The sequence below is a fragment of the Convolutriloba macropyga genome, chromosome 3 (assembly GCF_964194025.1).
Source record: "Convolutriloba macropyga chromosome 3, txConMacr16.3, whole genome shotgun sequence".
In the NCBI taxonomy this organism is placed as follows: Eukaryota; Metazoa; Xenacoelomorpha; order Acoela; family Convolutidae; genus Convolutriloba; species Convolutriloba macropyga.
In genome coordinates, this window is record NC_134470.1 from 76625881 (window position 1) to 76644691 (window position 18811).

At 35.8% G+C, this 18811-nt stretch overlaps 1 protein-coding gene across 1 annotated transcript in view; it reads left to right on the plus strand.

The window, feature by feature from the left end:
* LOC142336745 (uncharacterized) overlaps positions 1-18811 on the plus strand; it is a 101307-nt gene that overhangs the window by 65869 nt on the left and 16627 nt on the right. Inside the window, exons 20-22 of the mRNA XM_075385654.1 lie at positions 3116-3541; positions 13662-13823; positions 15310-15522. Coding sequence (XP_075241769.1) covers positions 3116-3541; positions 13662-13823; positions 15310-15522 — 801 coding nt within the window. The remainder of the gene's footprint in view (positions 1-3115; positions 3542-13661; positions 13824-15309; positions 15523-18811) is intronic.

Here is an 18811-nt window from a genome sequence, read left to right on the forward strand (position 1 = left end):
TACCCTGAAAGTTTAGGCTCCTTTACTCTAAGCTGTCAATTATGTTTTTCATGACATCAAGTGATAGAACATAGCAGTCAGGCTACCTCAAAATTAGCGATGACATTCCACACAGCAAAACAACTCGCTTTTTCGCTCCAATTTTTGTTTCGACGTGACCAAAATCATTACTTAAATATGACTGATAAATTATCAAAATGTGTGAACAGATCTATAAATAAATAGACAGGGGAGGAAAACACAATGAAGACTTTTGGCAAAGTTTTGAAGTAGTTTTTGTGGACTTTAGGCGAATAACAATAAAAAACCCGTTGGGTGGTACTTCGAGATCCACTCGACGCTATGAAGTACTCAAGTGTCCTTAACAATTGTCGCTACAATAACAGCATATGAAAACATTCATGATTTTGAAAATTATTGAGCATTTTCAGCTTTTCAGGTTAGGTATCCAGCAATTACGGCAACCTTTTTTTAGAGTTTTCTTTTAGAATTCCCATAGCTCTAAGTCATTTAGCATAAAGCAGTGATGACTTTTTCTTTCTGATCACCATTCTTTCCCTGGTTTTTTTGTCAAAATCCTTTATGGAGGAGTGTACAGATTTTAATTTTTGAAAACTTTGTGTGCTTTGTTAATTCGTTATCATGTAAAGACAATGTAATTCGTTATCATGCCTTTTGATTACTTTATAGCTTCAGGTGGATTTTTAAGTACCATCTTTAATTTAAGTGTTTTATTTGGTTTTTGCTAAATTTCCACAAAAAGTTAAAAGTTGTTAAAAATTTCACCTAGTGTCACCAAAATTTTTCAATGCCTGATGGATTTCTCGCCTAATATTGTGCACCCCATAAACAGGTCCCCACTAAAATTCATACTCTCTGATTTCAAAAACATAGCCAGAAGAATTCCGGAAACGACTCGAATTAGAAAAGTGACCATCCTCACTGACCTAATGCATATTCTACGTAATCAAACGTAGCATTTTTGAAACAACAGGAAAAATATTATCAGAAAACTATCTGAAAAATACTGATACACAATCGATAAAATTCAACTTTAGTGGCAACTCCAGAAAAAAACTATTGGTACAGGAACCTCTCATACAGATAGTTTACATTAAATTATTAATAATTTACATACAGTGCAATATGGGTTTTTAAAGAGACGCTCGAAAGGGAAAGGAGATGACGGACAAATCCGCATAGTAATATTCTCTAAAAACTGTCAGTGCAAACCCTCAGTACAATTTCCAAACCATTAATTTTAGAAAATTTTCATTAGATTCTCTCGTACATCAGTCAGCCAACCATAATTTGACGAAGAAGTAATGGACAACAATTGAAACATTGGAAGACCAAAACAACTTAAAATAATTAGAAATTTAATTTAAGTGAAATTTGCCCAATTTAGCTTTCAAGATTCTTCCCAACTAATATTCGCTGAGAAACTGCTGAGAAAAAGCTGAAAAAAGTTGTTTTGTTTGAGAAAATTGCCATGGCTAAAGTTAAAGTGTCACTTCAAAGTAGCAACGACTTTAAATTAATGCTCAACTTAGAATCGACTGAGAAAAACAACAGCAGGAAGCGTAAGGTCAGAAGAAATAGTCACAACAAAAGCTTGCTCGAATTCTGGCAATTTTCCTCAAAATTAAAAAAAAAATTAATCAAAATGAACGACCAATAAACTGCTACAATACTTAGTTTCAGCCACACAATTCCACGAAATCTACAACACTGAAAAATAAAAAAAGCTAGAAAAACATTGAAAAAGGCAAAATGGAAAAAAATAGATAAAGATTGAAACTCAATGTGAAATATTTGCTTCAGATGCTAAAAAGTGCTTTCAAACACACTACTACGATAATTGTGAGAAGATAATTGTGAGAAACATATCCGATGAAAAATGGAATTTAAACGAAAAAACTTTTTTGAAAAAGCCGCACTTGGTCGAAAAAATTTCGCTCGGTTAGCGCAACTTTCCACTTTACTTCTCTCTCTCTCTAATATAAAAAAATTATTTTTAGCAATATGAAAAAAACACTCTCTCGTATCTCTGATTTTCGTTTCTTTCGTCTGTTTGACCTAAACACTTAGTTTTCACATGCAGCATTGACTTTTACATCCTGTTTTAAACACACTCCAAATATTGATCCAATTATGAACTTTTAAGCACTTGTATTAATTTAGCAATTTTGGCTCAAAAACATTACACAGCCATACGTCTGTCATAAAAACCTGATAAAAGGCATCCAAGATTTGCTAAAGAAGAATACTTATCAACCTCTTAAAACTATGTAAAAAAATTTATTAAAATTGTAACTAAGAAACCAATATTGAATGAATTTTAAATATTAAACGTCAAAAAACTGATCAGTTATTAATAATACGAACTTAAGCCACTGTCTGTGCACAGAAAGACCTTTTCTAATAATTAGATTAAAAAAATTAAGGAAAAATTGGACAAAAAATTGCAAAAAACGGTTTAGTATTGTACAATCTGAAAAACAAAAGAGGTGACGCTCAGAAGTGTTGTTCACTGCACGACTTGTCATATCTACTGATTTTTCAGGAAAAAAAATCGCTGAAGGTTCCAAAATTACGAAATTAATGAAAAAATCCAACACTTAACTTTTAAAATTGAGAAATACGAGCCCATTTTGCACATGAAAAGTATTATTAAGCTTTGTAAAACCTTGTGGTATCCATTTCAGAAATTTATATATTAATGCAGCATCGATCAAAAACCATTTCTACAAAGAAACTAAATTACAAATTAAAAAATGAGCCAACTGGATGAAAAAACAGCTAAAAACGGTTATCTATATGCGCCGTTTTCTCAACATTTTCAAAAAGTCATTTACTGAATGCAGCGCATGATCAAAAAAACTTCTCTCGCTTAGCAAATATGTGTTTACTATGACAGCTTTTCTCACTTTCGCTTCTAGGTCAAAATGCCGCGTGAACAAAACTACTTCCTGTAAAAACAAAAAATGACCCATAGAAAACTAATACTCCTCTTCGAGTCGTAAAAAACCAAGATGAGACCAATAAAAGTCTTGTTATTATCGCGGCTATTAATCGAAATGAGAACTGCTTTATGCGTATGTACTTGTTTCAGCCAACCGCTTCTGTGTCCTCCCACTCAATTGACAAGTTCTCGTTCTCCAACATTTCACATCCTAGCCATCCCCACCTTCATCCGAACAGCAAAACGTCTCGACCCAGGAGGGATAGCCGTGGGGGCCAGAATGACAGTACTTTGGAAGTTCCAGAATTGGAGTCTACAGTGAGTCGAGGTTCTGCACAGCAGAAAGATCGCCTAGGAGTATTGAGGTCAGATGTGGTATCAAGGTCAGCCAAGTCTGAAGGTAGCAATCCAATGTCAACTCAGAATTCAGCAACCGATTTTGGGATTCGAAAGACCACCATGGATTGGAGAAGGTCTCGATTCGCAAAGTCACAATCATACACCTGTCTGAGCTCGGAGCATCAGAACCCCTCGTGGTTCTACGCGCATCTGAATAAAGACTCACACGACAGAAAGGTAATTGCACATTGTCAGCGTTGCGATTGGCCCAGCCGGACTTTCTAGGAGGTTAACTGTTCATCGAGCCGGCCTTTGCAGTGAATCGATGCGAGCTAAATCGAAGGTGTTATGTTTTTCTTTCATCTGTAATAACATATTTGTTATAGCTGCGAAGCTGTAAGCTGAGCGAAGCTATATTGCGGTGCTCTTGGTTTTTTTACGACTCGAAGAGGAGTATTGGTTTTCTTAAGGTTTTTTTTTTTACCGGAAGTACTATTCGTTCAGACGATGTTTTGACCTAAAAGCGAAAGCGAGTAAAATTGCGAAGTGTGAACTAATTTTTTCTGAGCGAGAGAAGTTTTTTGATCATGCGCTGCGTTTAGTGAATGACTTTTTGACATTGAAAAGTAGTTTTTGACTGAATGGCACATATAGATAACCGTTTTTAGCCGTTTTTTCGTCTAAGTGGCCTAGTTTTTTTGCTTGTAATTTGGTTTTTTGTAGAAATAATTTGTAATCGATGCTATGTTGAAATGTAAACCCCGGAAATTGATAGCACAGTATTTTGCATAGCCTGAAATTGCGTTTCAAATGCGAAATTGGCACATATTTCTTGATTTTTTAGTTAATTTTTGGCTTTTTTCTATTAATTTCTTCATTTTTGGATCTTTTAGCTGTTTTTTGTCAAAAATCAGTTAATATGGCAACTTCTCTTTGATAATTCATATACTCAATGCCTCTTTCTACCTCGATGTAATTTTGTTTCATAAAACTGTACATTTGCGAATCCGATTTTCGTACTTTTTTGCCAATTTTTTCCAGTTTTTTGTTTGTATTTTGCTTTTAATTACTAGAAATAGTATTTTGGGGAACATGAGGGACTTTAATTTCGTTTCAATAAAAATTCAATCATTTTTTGGTGTTAAGTTTTTGAAAAAACAGATAAATTTTCATAAATGCAGTCTTAAATATTTTTTGACAACTTTTTTGCAAAATGTTTCATTGTTTCGCATGTCTGAATTCTGCTTTTTCTTGTTTTATTGTCTTCAGCAAGTTGGATTTTTGTCTCGAATGACTCGTTGTCTTTTCTACGTCTCGAATGCTGATCAATGAAATGTACTCGTTTTTCTTGACTTTTTTAAACTTGATTTTTAACTTTCAAAAATCAAGAATTGGTCTTTTTGTTACGGTGTTCCTAACATTGTGTCCATATTCTTCACATTCTCGTTTGTATCATTCTAGTTTTGTCCTGGCACCTATTTTTATATTCGTTATATCGATTTTTTCAGTTGTTAAAAAATTGAATGAATTCAGCTTTTTCTTAGATCTTGGTTTCTTCGGTTTGCAATTAATTTAATTCAAAATAAGGCAATACTGGGAGTTTGCTAGAAAGTCTTTTCCAACATTTATACTTATTACTGTTCATTGCAATTTTCTTCCGGGCTTGTTATTGTTTTTAGACGATTTTTTGCCTTTGAATATTATTCTGTTGCTTTTGTTTTTGTATGATTAATTTAATGTTTGAATTAGTATGAAATCATGTTGTCTAGCATATATACAAAAAAGAAGAATCATGTATTATTTTTGCCTGAATTGCCGTGATTAGAAATCTAATTGTAGTGTTTCTCTGATTCTTAAGTTTGAGCACTCTTTTTTGATTAATTTTGACTTTCCTGTCTTTTTTGAAAAGTTTTTATCTGCCGTTTGCTTTTGCGATCTTTTTGAGATTAGAATCAACAATTATCTGAAGGCAATTGATGGACCTGTCAGCTTTGTCAGGCTATCAGTTTTTTGACCATCCTAAAAATTTCAAGACTTTTTTAACGTTACCAAAAGTTTTCAATAATAAAATTTTGCTGCATGTTCTTTCTCTTGGTGACAGTGGTTTAAATTTCACTGATTTTTAGATCAGACCCGGGGAGGTAATGAGGAAATTATTTAATACAAAGGGTAATGGCTTCAGCTTTTTGTGAAGTTTTGGTGCTTCGAGTCGCTTCCGGAATTCTTCCGGCTATGTTTTTTGTTTCGTCGTCTGACGCTCTTTTTTCGTTTTACATTTGTTCACACAGCAAAGCTGAAAAAGTCAAATTTTCTGAATGACTTCTTCCTCTCACTAACGGCATTTGCGCGCGTGACGTCATTTCTCACTCGCTTTAGCAAAAGTTTTTAGGTTATTTGCGTGATTAGATTTTGATCATACGTGACTTACCTCACTCAATAAAATGACTTTTGCACTTTAAAACTTAAGTTTAATTTGAATTTGTTTAAGGTCAAGGGAACTCATTTGTGCAGTTAAGGTCCCTAATAAGAGGCTTCTGCGGAAAGAATTTTAACAAGCTTTATTAATTTATCGCTGAATGTTTTTTACCTAGTTTTTTTGAGCGGCGTCGATTTTTTTTCAATTTAGATCAGTATCTGTTTCTATCTCGATTATATGGCACGCAGGTCTATTCTTTCGCAGCTATTCCGGCAATCTGCCGGCTATGTTTGTTAATAGCCGCCGTCAGCCTCTCAACGGCTATTATCTAGGCGCTCTCCTTTTTTACAATTCAAAGAATTTGAATAGTGTTGGGGCGCTGTCTTCTTAAGACTCGAAGAGGCTTTATGGTTTTCTGTTTTTTGAAGTGACCGAGCAAGAAAACCGGAAGTTCAGAGAGTGAATAAAGCTTGTAAAAGTTGTTTCAGTGAACAAATTCGAAGAGCGGAGAAAAAAGAGCGTGATTCTTTTGTTCATGCCTTCTTTTAAAACCGAGAAAAGTAAGTGTGAAAAAGTTATCACTAAGTGAGCAAGTTTTTTGTTCACGTGCGGGTTTTTCAAGTTTTTTTTCGAAAATTCTATATTGTGTAAGAGCTTATTTAAGACTAAATTTCTACTTTCAAGGGCGTTAAGACTAAATTTATACTTTTAATTGTTTTTTTTTTCTGAATTTCTTAGTTTTTAGCTTTTTTTCACAATTAGAGATGTTTTTGTGCTTCTTTGCAGATTTTCAAACAATTATCTGGGTTACTTGAATTATTGTTTTCTCTTTGTATTTGTACTTGTACAAATTGATAAATTAACTGAAATTTTGTTCTTTTTTGCTTTAATTCACTTTTTAATTAAATGTTGTTTTTAATAGCCGCCTCAGCTTCTCAGCCGGCTATTATAGCGCTCCTATTTTTTTACTTCGTTGAATAAATATTTTTGGCTTGACCTTATTTCACAGCTTGTTCAACATTTTGCGTGAAATCTTTTTCACTTCTCTGGGCTAGTCTTCTCTCATTCTGCTAAAAGTGCTTTCAGACATCAGTTGCGCAGCGAAAGAATTTAAATTGAAGAGTCAGTATAAAAAACGCAATCAAAAATACAAACGGGATAAACCCATAAAGCCCAGTTTTAGATGCCCGTTATACGAACTTTGTTCTTAGTTACCATCTCTAATGCTTATTGGTATTAAAACTAGCTCCCGTACCGTCTCACTATGAAACAGGAGTATGTTCAACTACAAAATGACATCAAAATAGTTCGAACTTTAAAATTGTTGTTCTACAAAAATTTATAATTTCCCCTTTCAATCCCAATCTTAGTTATGGAAATCAACGACGGCTATTTTCAGGCAATGTGCTTGGTATGTTTTTTTTTAATTAAGATAGCCTTCTCTCTTTTTTGATGCTCACTGCGATCAGAAACAAGATATTTGATAGGCTGCTTTTTTCCGAAGATATCGTCGAGTCTTTTCCGGAATTCTTCCGGCTATGTTTTCTTTTTAATATCACACATTTTCATTATTTTTTAAGTCAAATTGGAGTAGTGATTTTGGTCACGCCGGAACAAGAAGTGGAGCGAAAAAGCGAGAGGTTTTGGGGCGTGACAATTTTTGCTCTAATTTCATAGTTCAGTGAGAAAGTGGTGTATGAACAAAAATTTGCTTTCTCGCTAGTGGTTTTTTGTTCACATGCGGCATTTCCGCTTTAATTTTCTGTTCTTTTTTTCGATTTTTTGCTGGGATTTTCTGAACGGTTTTCCCGATCAACTAATAGTACATTGTGTCTAGTTTTTAGTTTAGTCAATGAAAATTCTTTGAATTGTAAGTCATGACTTGTACTGCTGTGTTTTTTAAAAAATTCAAAGAATTTGAATTGTATTGGGGCGCTGTCTTTTTTTTAAAGATCTGTTCATACATTTTCATGATTTTTGAAAATTGTAGTAGTGATTTTGGTCACGCCGAAACAGGAAGTGGAACGAGAAAGCGAGTGGTTTTGCGGCGTGAATTTTTTTCGCTCTAATTTTAAAGTAGAGTGAGAAAACGGTGTTTGAACAAAAATTCGCTTACTCGCTAGTGGTTTTTTGTTCACATGTGACAATTTCACTTAAAACTTTTACTGTTTTTTCAATTTTTTGGATCAGATTTTTTTCTAAATGGTTTTTCCAATCCATTCATAGTTCATTCTAGGCCTAGTTTTTTGTTGGAACCAAATTTCCATTTTTCGCTAGTGCTTTTTTGTTCACATGCGGCATTTTGACATTGATCTTCTGTTTTTTTATAATTTTTTTAATCTGATTTTTATAGAAGTGGTTTTCCCAATTCACTCATATTCCGTTCTAGCTCTAGTCGTTTGTTTGTTTAGTCAATGGAAATTCTTTGAATTGTAGGTCAGGACTTGTCCTGCTATGTTTTTTTAATTCGCTCTACCTTTTGATCACGTTTTTCGTTTTACATTAGTCACGACTTCCACGTTTGACTTTTGTCACTCAACTATTTATTGAATGATTTCAGTCAAAGTCAAAAGAGCAAAATCAAAAGAGATGGGATAAACCGAAAGCCCGGTCATTAAGTCATTGAGAATTAGGTTATCAAAGTTCATTAGAGTGTTTGCTATGAGATTGGTTTTAAGTTTATTAGCATTCAGTTTAGAAGCTGACTGAAGTATAGTTTTAGAATCCAACTGAAACTGCACGCCGAATTGGAACACTTTTTGACACTAAAAATAGAAAAAGTTCCGTCAAATTATCTTTTTTCTTTTTCTGTTTCAATCCCGATGTCCAACAAGCGCGTCAACGGTGGATGTTTTCCGCCAATCTGCCGGCTATGTTATGTGTCTTGTGATCTTTTTTATGCGATTTTTCGCTTGACCAATTTTTCGTCTGACCCTTTGACTTTTAGTCCTCAAAAACGGGATAAACAGGTAGCCTCCGGATCGCATCGCAGAGCCTTTCGGCTTACTATACTGTGAGTATTCAAATTACCAAATCTGTTTTGAGTAGACGTAATTTCATGATATGAAGGGTGGTTCTTAGGCTTTGACGTTCACCCCTACACCAAATCACCCCCAATCCACACCCCTATCCATCCTTCGGCGCGTAACTCAGCTCTCTCAACCCCTACCCCAACGCCGCTCTGACCCCACGCGCGCTCGATTAAGATAACGCTTGCCTCCCTGAGCCGCGTAGCTAGCCCGCTTGAGAGAAACTCACCCGACGCTAGTCGGTTATGTTTTACTTCTTCGAACAAAAATTTGTTTCTTTTACCTAAGTCTAAACTTTTTAATAGCCGCACAGCGATAGCTGGGGCTATTATTGGCCTTCTCCTGGTTTTTTTTTATTTCGTCGTCATGATTTTTGTTACGACCATATGACGTCACAGCCACTTTTTGTTCATTCGTTCATGCAATTTCAACTGAATTGCATGTGTGACGTCATTTTTCGCTCTTAGTAGAGCGAGTTTTTTTTTCATGCGCGTGATTAAATTTTTGGTCACACTTGACTTACCTCACTCTCAAAAATGACTTCCTCACTTTGAAATTGACTTTTGTTTACTTCAATTCAAAGAGATAAGGTCAAATGGGTGTGTGTCACTCTAAATGAAGGTTATTTGAGATCAGCTAATAGAGGCAGCAATAATTTATACAGATTTTTAATCAAAATATAACAGATCAGCCTTCAATGAAAAGAAGAATTTTTTGGTCTGTCTTTTTTACTGTATTTTTTTAGACTGCCGATCTACGAATCTATTGCGGCTATTTTCTGGCAATCTGCCAGCTATGTTTCAACATTTTGCGTGAAGTCTTTTTGACTTTTAGGCTAGTTTTACACTTACTGCTGCTCAATGTTCTTTTAAGCATCAGTTGCTCAGCAAAATAATCTCGAGTCAGCAGAGTTAGTACTGAGAAACAAAATAAAAAACGGAAACGGGGTAAACACGTAACTAGCAATTTTATATGTTCTATATATATTTTAGTCACCATTTCTAATGCTTCATGGCACTGGTAATAGCCCCTGTATCCTCTAATTAAGAAACAGAAGAATATCCAGCTTCAAAATGAAACAAAAATAGTGGGAACTTTGAAAATGTTTTTGTACAAAAATCATTTTTTTACATTTTATTTTTCCTTCTTTCAATCACAATCTGGGGTGTGGGCATCATTGGGGGCTGTTGTCCGGTACGGTAATCTTCTGGGTATGGTTTAGTGTGAAGTTTTCGCTTGATGGCTTGGATAATCTTTTGCATGAGCGATAAGAAGTTATCCAGAGAAAAAGTATAAACGCACTGAATTGCGAAACGTAGTGAATACGGTCAATATCAAAAGAGCAAAATTTAAAAGAAACAGGATAAATGGATAAAGCCCGGTCATTAAGTCATAGATTAATAGGTTATCAAAGTTCATTAGAGTGATTGGTAGCTGACATTAAGCTTAATAGCTTTCAGTATAGAACCTGAATTATGTATATGTGTAGAATCTAACTGAATCTCCGCGTCAAATTAGAAATTTTTCGATAGTGTGAACGAAAGAGAACAGAATGATCAGTTTTTGTCTCTTCTTTTCCCCTTTCAATCCCAATTTTCATCAAGAGCTTCAACCGAGGCTATTTTGGCATTTTGCTGGCTATGTTTGAGCTTTGTTTGCTCCAAATGTAGTTGTGTCCGTCGGATATGTAGTTTCGTTGGTGTCCTTTAATTTTTTGTAAGTTTGGTCATCCTCCATTTTCTGCAGAAAAGTACGAGGCTTGTGATTTTTTTCATAGTGTTTATTAAAGCATTTGACGTTCTATGATCTTGGGCTTCTCATTTCGCTGTTTTTTGTTGCGGATTTTCAGGTATTTTGATTTGTGAGAGGTAGTAGTTTTCCAACGATTTGATTTTTGTCAAAGAATATCGCTTCCAAGGTTTTGCCGGCGCTGTTCCGTTTTAGCGGAGGTTCAATTTGTTCATTTTTTCCATGCTGCGTTCAGTCATCTTGGTTCCTGGTAGTTTTCAATAGTGTAAGGTTGTATACAGTTTGTTCAGAATTACAGAATTAATTTAACAAGAAAAAAGTTGTTAACCACCACTTTGAGATGCGAAGTCTGAGAATAATTAATTGTTATGGAGAACAACTAAGACGGCTAGGTGTTATATGTCTTCATGATTTTGCTGGTTAGCAGAGATATTTTGTTTCAGAATTTTTTTAAATTTTGTAGATTATTTGTAGAATCAACATTAGAACTAAAACCTTTAGCGCCCTGTTTTAGATGCCCGTTACTTAAGTTTTGTTTATTAATAGCAGCCGTCAACTTCTCGACTTTCACGTTTGACTTCTGACTTACCTCTCACTGTTTCAACTGAATGATTTTTAAATCCATTCAATCAATCATTCGTGCAAGATAGTAAATACAGTCAATTTCAATATTGCAAGATCCAAAGAGACGGGATAAAGCGATAACACCCGGTCATTAAGTCATTGAGAATTAGGCTATCAAAGTTCATTAGAGTGTTTGCTAGCTGACATTGGTATTAAGTTTATTGGCTTTGAGTTTAGAAGCTGAATTATGTCTAGATTTAGAATCCAACCGAAACTGCTTGCCGAATTAGAACAATTAATGACACTGAAAAAATAGTAAAAAATTTGGTCAATTTATCTATTTCAATCCCGATGTGTATCAATCGCGTCAACGGTGGCTATTTTCCGGCAATCAGCCGGCTATGTTCAAGATTTTTTGATCCCATGTATGTTTCTCCTACATATCTAAACTAAAGATCCGCCACCAATTTACCAAGCTTCAGTACCTACCCACACCTCTTACCTGCCTATTTATCCGTCCCTCCTACCTACCCAAACCCTACCTGCGTTAACCACCGGCGCGCCTACCTACCTCTTGCCTACTGCGCCCTCACTTACCTTATCAACCCACACGCAGCACCTACTCCCCCTCACAGCACCGACACCCACCTACCTACCCCTGAAACTACCTACGCCCAATCACCACTCTGACTGCGTACCTCCAACTCACCTGATAATCCCCCGCAGGGATGTTTTTTTTGTTTGCTACAGTTGAGGCTTTATCTTTTGAATTGGTGATTTAGAGATCATTTTGCATAACTCTTCGTGTCGTATCTGGTATTCTACCGAATATGTTTTCATGCAATATTTTTGTTTGACCGTTTCTTTCACTTGTGTTCTAGAATGTTCTTTGACTTCTCAAGTGTCTTTTGCATGAATCTGTTCTTCATTTTTGAGCGGTCTGAATTGCTCTCACTCCGCAATTAAGTTTATTGTTCAAACAAAACTGATTGTTAGAGAGAAGATGACAAGGGCCTTATAGCTGAGTGGTTAATGCTTCTGTTGAGGTTACGGAATCGGACTCAGGAGGTCGGGGTTAGAACCAGACTTTCTTATGTTGTTTTTTGCGCCCAAAGAGAAATTTATCTAGGCTACATCTCCTGAATTAAATTGCGCCGCCTGTCATTCGAGAGCAATTTTCCCGATGTTAGTCAGTTTGTGTTTTCTATTGCTAATTAATATTAGTGTAGATCTCTATCCTCAAACTTGTACTTTTTTTATTAGTTTTTAATAATTCGAATGAAAGCTTTTTTCTGTGGCTGTAAGTAACATTTTCGGTTTTCACTATAATAGCATCCAATTTTAACATTTTTTAGCATGATTAATCGTTCGCCTTTATCGTTCGATCTTTTTTCCTTCAATTTTTATTGAGTTTATTAAATAGTTATCGCTTGCCTTTCGGGTAAATATACCTTATCGTAACAATCGTTTAGTTGTCTGTTGCCTTTGCTGAGCTCGTGGGCACATCTCTACCTTTTTGATCAGTCTACTTTTGGAGAAAATTATTTGACTATTTTAATTAAAATATTTCATATTCTTTACAAATAGCCGCCGTCTTCGTCTCAGCCGGCTACTATAGCGGTCCTATTTTTGTTTTTTTTTACGTCGTCGAACAAAATTTTTCGGTTTACCTCATGTCGCTTTTTCGACATTTTGTGTGGAATCTTTTTGACTTCTCTCCGCTAGTTTAACTCATCTCTAATTTTGCTCAAAGTGCTTTTAAACAGCAGTTGCTCTGCAAAGCAATTCAAAATGAACAGAGTCGGTATATAAAAAACGAAATCGGAAATAGAAACGGGAAAAACCCATAAAGCCCATCAAAATAGTTTGCTCTTTGACAATGTTTTGTGCTAAAATCAATGTTTCCTTTTTTTCTTGCAATCCCAATCGTGGTTGTGCAATCAACGGTGGCTATTTTCCGGCAATATGCCAGTTATGTTTTATATTCCGATTAATTGCTCTCAAAGTTAGTGCACCCTTGAGTGAGTTTGTATTTTTTATTGACCCGTTTTTGATCGGTTAGACTTTTCGAGTATTTCTGTATCTTGACTTTTGTATCTTAGATGCCTTAATTCAGAATTTTAGGCAGCTGAACTCAATTACCGCAGTTAACTTACTAAAATTTATAAAATTTCAATCAAAATTGGGGTCTTTCCCATTATAGTCACACTCTCCTCTTAGTGGTCAGGTAACCTATAGACCTATTGCCTCCCGCCCTCAATCATGGTAAATATACCATAGGGGGTAAAGATAGTTGCGGTCTTAGATACTCCCCTTTTTCGGAGTATTTTAAAACTCACGTTTTGAAGTACAAATTTCGTGTGATTCTTTTTTTTTGGGGGGGGGGGAGGGGGGGGGGGGTGGCGTTGTCTTCTGTTAAAGATCTATAATCTATTTTAACTGGTTCGACTATTTGGTAGTGGGGATTCTAGTCACGCCAGAGAAGTTGTGCCGGAGCAAAAAAGATGTGGGCTTGAATTTTTGTATATAAGGCATACTTATTATAGATGGCCTTGGTCACCCATCTAAGGACTTTTGTAGATGTCTGTATGCATTTCAGCTGAGACTGTTGCTGCAACGAGTGAGATCCAATGAGATAGACAAAGTTTTGTTTCTACTGGGCGCGGCCATCAAAGGGGAGGGAGAGGGACAGCCTACTCTTTACACCCACTCTCTTTGCCACCCCAAGTGCGACTGTGACTCTTGTGAACAACTGAGAAAGGTGAGAACAACTGGGTCTCATACGAACTAAGAAAATAAAGATAACTAACTGTGGTATAGTTATTTACTGGCATAAATTTCCATCAATTATTGATTAAATTGTTGAATTATTGCAGCGATACACTTGAATATTTTTTTCTTCAATTGAGCAAAGACTTAATTATATAGAAATATTTACTCAGACAAGGGCCCATTAAGAAATAAATCAGAAGCAAAACGTCATACATCTTTTTTTTGGTATAATAAAAGTGAACTCAGATTCAGGCGCCATACCCAAGCCACCTCTGATCAGACTATTTGGGTCTCAAAAGTGGGCTATAGTACGACCCAGATTACAAGGTCTGGATACTGATGGCGTTGTACGTTAGTCTGGTCAATGGTTGCACAACAATCTGGACCAGTGTAGCACGAAATTCTGATCAGAGACCCAAGTCGGGGGCATAATCTGATCGTAAGTCAGATCACTAAAGCGTGATCACAGTGACCATTTTCATTTGACCTAGGTCTTTATTACTCCCGTTTTGTTGACGCATAAACAAGATTGAAAGCATTTTGAAACAAATTTTGAAGATCAGTACCATAAGCTGGAGTTGGAAACTATATTTTGTACGAATTTCAAGTAACTTGTATTAGAGAATAGTCTGACCAGAGGGAGGTGATTTGATCAGAGTTAGCGTGAGTCGGACAAACAATTCGAGTTGCACAAAAATTGGGTTGCACACAGGTCTGATCACAGGTCGCTTTGAAAGATCGCATCATTACTTTAATCGCACGAAGCTCGGATCATATGACAAAGTCTGGAAAGGGTGTGGTCAGAAGTCGCTTTGGCTGGCACCGCAACCTGGGAAATGTATTTGCAAAATTTCTCAGCATGTGTATCTAGATAACAAAAAAATTTCTGGGAGCTACAAAATGAAAAACGTCAAGTTTAGCTTACGTGTCAAGTCGCTGAAAAATCTGGCAGTTGTCGAAAAGCGCGCAGTATCTTAACCTTTCTAAAAACACCTTTCTAGTTTGCAAGTTTGAAATCTCAATGTTTATATAGCAAAATGTGACATGGTAGAATCTGACACTGAATAGATCTGGCATTTAAGTGCAAAATAATGTTTCAAGATATTCATGAAAGATTTATTGTCGCTCTGATTCGACAATAGCAAATTAGTCATTTGACTGATATAGGAAGCCGCAATTTTTTTGTCGGGGCAAAAAATTTAAGCACATCTGTCTCATGATTTTGGTTGAAATGTCCATTTATTTAACTTTTTTACGTGTTTCGGTTAGCTCGTGCGATTGCAAAAATTATGTTTTTTTTGTTTGTCCTATTAAGTTCTTTTGGTGCAGGTAACACAAGGAGGCGTTTCAAATAGCGTTTTGTAAACCTGAATGTGAAGCGTCCAATTGTAAATGGACGAATTTCCGAATTTGATGATACCGGAAAATGGATAAACTTTGATCAGTGTTCCAAGTAATGTGTCTGTGATTGACAGGAAGCTAGAGAGCCCCCTCACAGGTACGCAGTCACTGTCAACTCCCAATCGGACCCAACAGAAGGAGGTCTATCCCCTCTGCACGCCGCTGTCATCTCTGGTCTGCCCGAGATGTGTGTGGTCCTTTTGAACCAGGGTGCAAATGTGGACTTACATGCACCCCCCTCTATGAACACACCCCTTCACTTTGCATGTCAATACAATCGGGCAGAGGTAGGGTATTTTTAGTGGAGCCAATTTAACAATAGAGACAAAATGCGACAATTTCGATATACTTGATTGATATCATAATGCAGTGTAATTTTGGTTATCTTGAGGTAATCCAGTGAACTGAAAGGAACTTTTTTATAGCTGCGAAGCTGTAAGCTGAGCGTAGCTATATTGCGGTGCTCTTGGTTTTTACAATTCAAAGAATTTGAATTGTATTGGGGCGCTGTCTTTTTTACAATTCAAAGAATTTGAATTGTATTGGGGCGCTGTCTTTTTTTTTTAAGATCTGTTCACACATTTTCATGATTTTTGAAGTCAAATTGGAGTAGTGATTTTGGTCACGCCGAAACAGGAAATGGAGCGAAAAAGCGAGTGGTTTTGCTGCGTGAATTTTTTTCGCTCTAATTTTAAAGTAGAGTGAGAAAATGGTGTTTGAACAAAAATTCGGTTTCTCGGTAGTGGTTTTTTGTTCACATGCGGCAATTTCACTCTGATTTTTACTATTTTTTCGATTTTTTGGATCGGATTTTTTTCTAAATGGTTTTCCCAATCCATTCAAAGCTCATTCTAGGCCTAGTTTTTTGTGTGAATTAAATTTTCATTTCTCGTTAGTGTTTTTTTTGTTCACATGCGGCATTTTCACATCGATTTTCTGTTTTTTATTTTTTTATCAGATTTTTTTAAAAATGGTTTTCTCAATTCACTCTTAGTTCATTCTAGGTCTAGTTTTTCTGTTTAGTCAATCAAAATTCTTTGAATTGTACATCAGGACTTGTCCTGCTATGTTTTTTTTAAGATCTGTTCACACATTTTCATGATTTTTGAAGTCAAATTGGAGTAGTGATTTTGGTCACGCAGAAACAGGAAATGGAGCTAAAAAGCGAGTGGTTTTGCGGCGTGAACTTTTTTCGCTCTAATTTTAAAGTAGAGCGAGAAAACGGTGTTTGAACAAAAATTCGGTTTCTCGGTAGCGGTTTTTTGTTCACATGCGGCAATTTCACTCTGATTTTTACTGTTTTTTCGATTTTTTGGATCGGATTTTTTTCTAAATGGTTTTCCCAATCCATTCACAGCTCATTCTAGGCCTGGTTTTTTGTTTGAATTGAATTTTCATTTCAGGCTAGTGGTTTTTTCGTTCACATGCGGCATTTTGACATTGATTTTCTGTTTTTTTTTCTTATTTTTTTTATCTGATTTTTTAAAAATGGTTTTCTCAATTCACTCATTGTCCATTATAGGTCTATTTTTTCTGTTTAATTAATGAAAATTCTTTGAATTGTACGTCAGGACTTGTCCTGCTATGTTTTTTTTTAAGATCTGTTCACACATTTTCATGATTTTTGAAGTCAAATTGGAGTGGTGATTTTGGTCACGCCGAAACAGGAAGTGGAGCGAAAAAGCGAGTGGCTTTGCGGCGTGAAATTTTTTCGCTCTAAATTTAAAGTAGAGTGATAAAACAGTGTTTGAACAAAAATTCGCTTTGTCGCTAGTGATTTTTTGTTCACATGCGGCAATTTCGCTTTGATTTTTACTGTTTTTTCGATTTTTTGGATCGGATTTTTTTCTAAATGGATTCCCCAATCCATTCATAGTCCGTCCTTGAATAGTCCCTCCTAGTACATCAGGACTTGTCCTGGTATGTTATTTTGTTTCGTCGTCTGACGCTCTTTTTTCGTTTTACATTTGTTCACACAGCAAAGCTGAAAAAGTCAAATTTTCTGAATGACTTCCTCTCACTAACGGCATTTGCGCGCGTGACGTCATTTCTCACTCTCTTTAGCAAAAGTTTTTTGCGTGATTAGATTTTGATCACAAGTGACTTACCGCACTCAATAAAATGACTTTTGCACTTTAAAACTTCAAGTTTAATTTGAATTTGTTTAAGGTCAAAGGAACTCTTATGTGCAGTAAAGGTCCCTAATAAGAGGCTTCTATGGAATGAATTTTAACAAGCTTTATTAATTTATCGCTGAATATTTTTTAGCCTAGTTTTTTGAGCGGAGTCAATTTTTTTTCAAATTAGATCTGTATCTGTTTCTATCTTTATTATATGGCACGCAGGTCTGTTCTTTCGCAGCTATTCCGGCAATCTGCCGGCTATGTTTTAATTGCTCTCAAACGAAGTTGTAGCAATTATATTAGTCCTGTTGTCTTTTAATGCAATTTTTTGCTTGACAGTAGTACATGCTAGAGTCATGCACCTAATACAGGGGGGGGGACATTTGACTTTCTTATCCTAAAGTATTTTTACCCGAACATTTTTTTGTTTCATCCCAAATGCAAAGACTTATCCAAATTTCCAAATTTAGAATGGTTTGAATTTTTCGACCTGTAACTTTTCGGCTTGGTGGATGAGTGTTTATTTCCAACGCGGAATTAGTTCAGATTATATTGTCTGTCTATAGAGTTATTAAGTAGATGACGCATTAGTCAGTTTATAACCGCAGACAGTGAGGTATAATAGTCTCGTTTAGTGTGTAATTGTTTTGTTCATATGTAGAAACTGGATTGTAATTAAAACGAATGCCTTCTAGGTTTATAATTAGCGTGTTGATGTCTAAAATCAAAATTTGCAATTTAATACCGTGCTTGTATTGAATAGTTCTTATTGTATTGGTTAATTCGGTGTTTTCAGACAACCAACTAACCCGTTTTCCAGGTTTTCAGACGAGGACTTCTGGTATTCGGCTCCTTCAGACGGCTACTACAGTTAGAGCCTATGAATAATTACACCTAACGAATCTAGGTTCTTTTTAATATTATTCATCATCTATTCTTTTAAAATCTTGATTATAAACCAGTCACTACAAGCATTCTCCACTTTCTCAACTGTTGGTGCATCATTATAAACAAGATATTAAATTGGCAAACTTTCCGAAAAAAGCTTCTTTTAATTTTTCTAACGAATAAAGTAAACAAATCACGGCTCCAAAATCTGCTAGAATTTTTGGTTTTTAAATTTTCAACGGAGTTTTCTATGATAAAAGTTCGCCAATTTGAATTCAACAACCCATTCATCAGATTCTCAAAGTTTGAAAACTGAGGAAATGGACACAGAAATTGACGTTCAAATTGTTCAACTGGAATCAAGCGATGAGCTGTCGAGTTCTAGCAGTGGCGGGTATCCTGAGGAGTCAGACAATGCAGAGGGGAGTCGTGTTCTACAAATCTGCACCTGGACGACTAACAGAGACAGAGAAAGGGATCGAGGGTCAAGCTCAAAGACGGGAAACGACGATAGCGACATAGAAATCTTACCGCCACCAAAAATTCGCTTCAAGAGTTTGGAAGG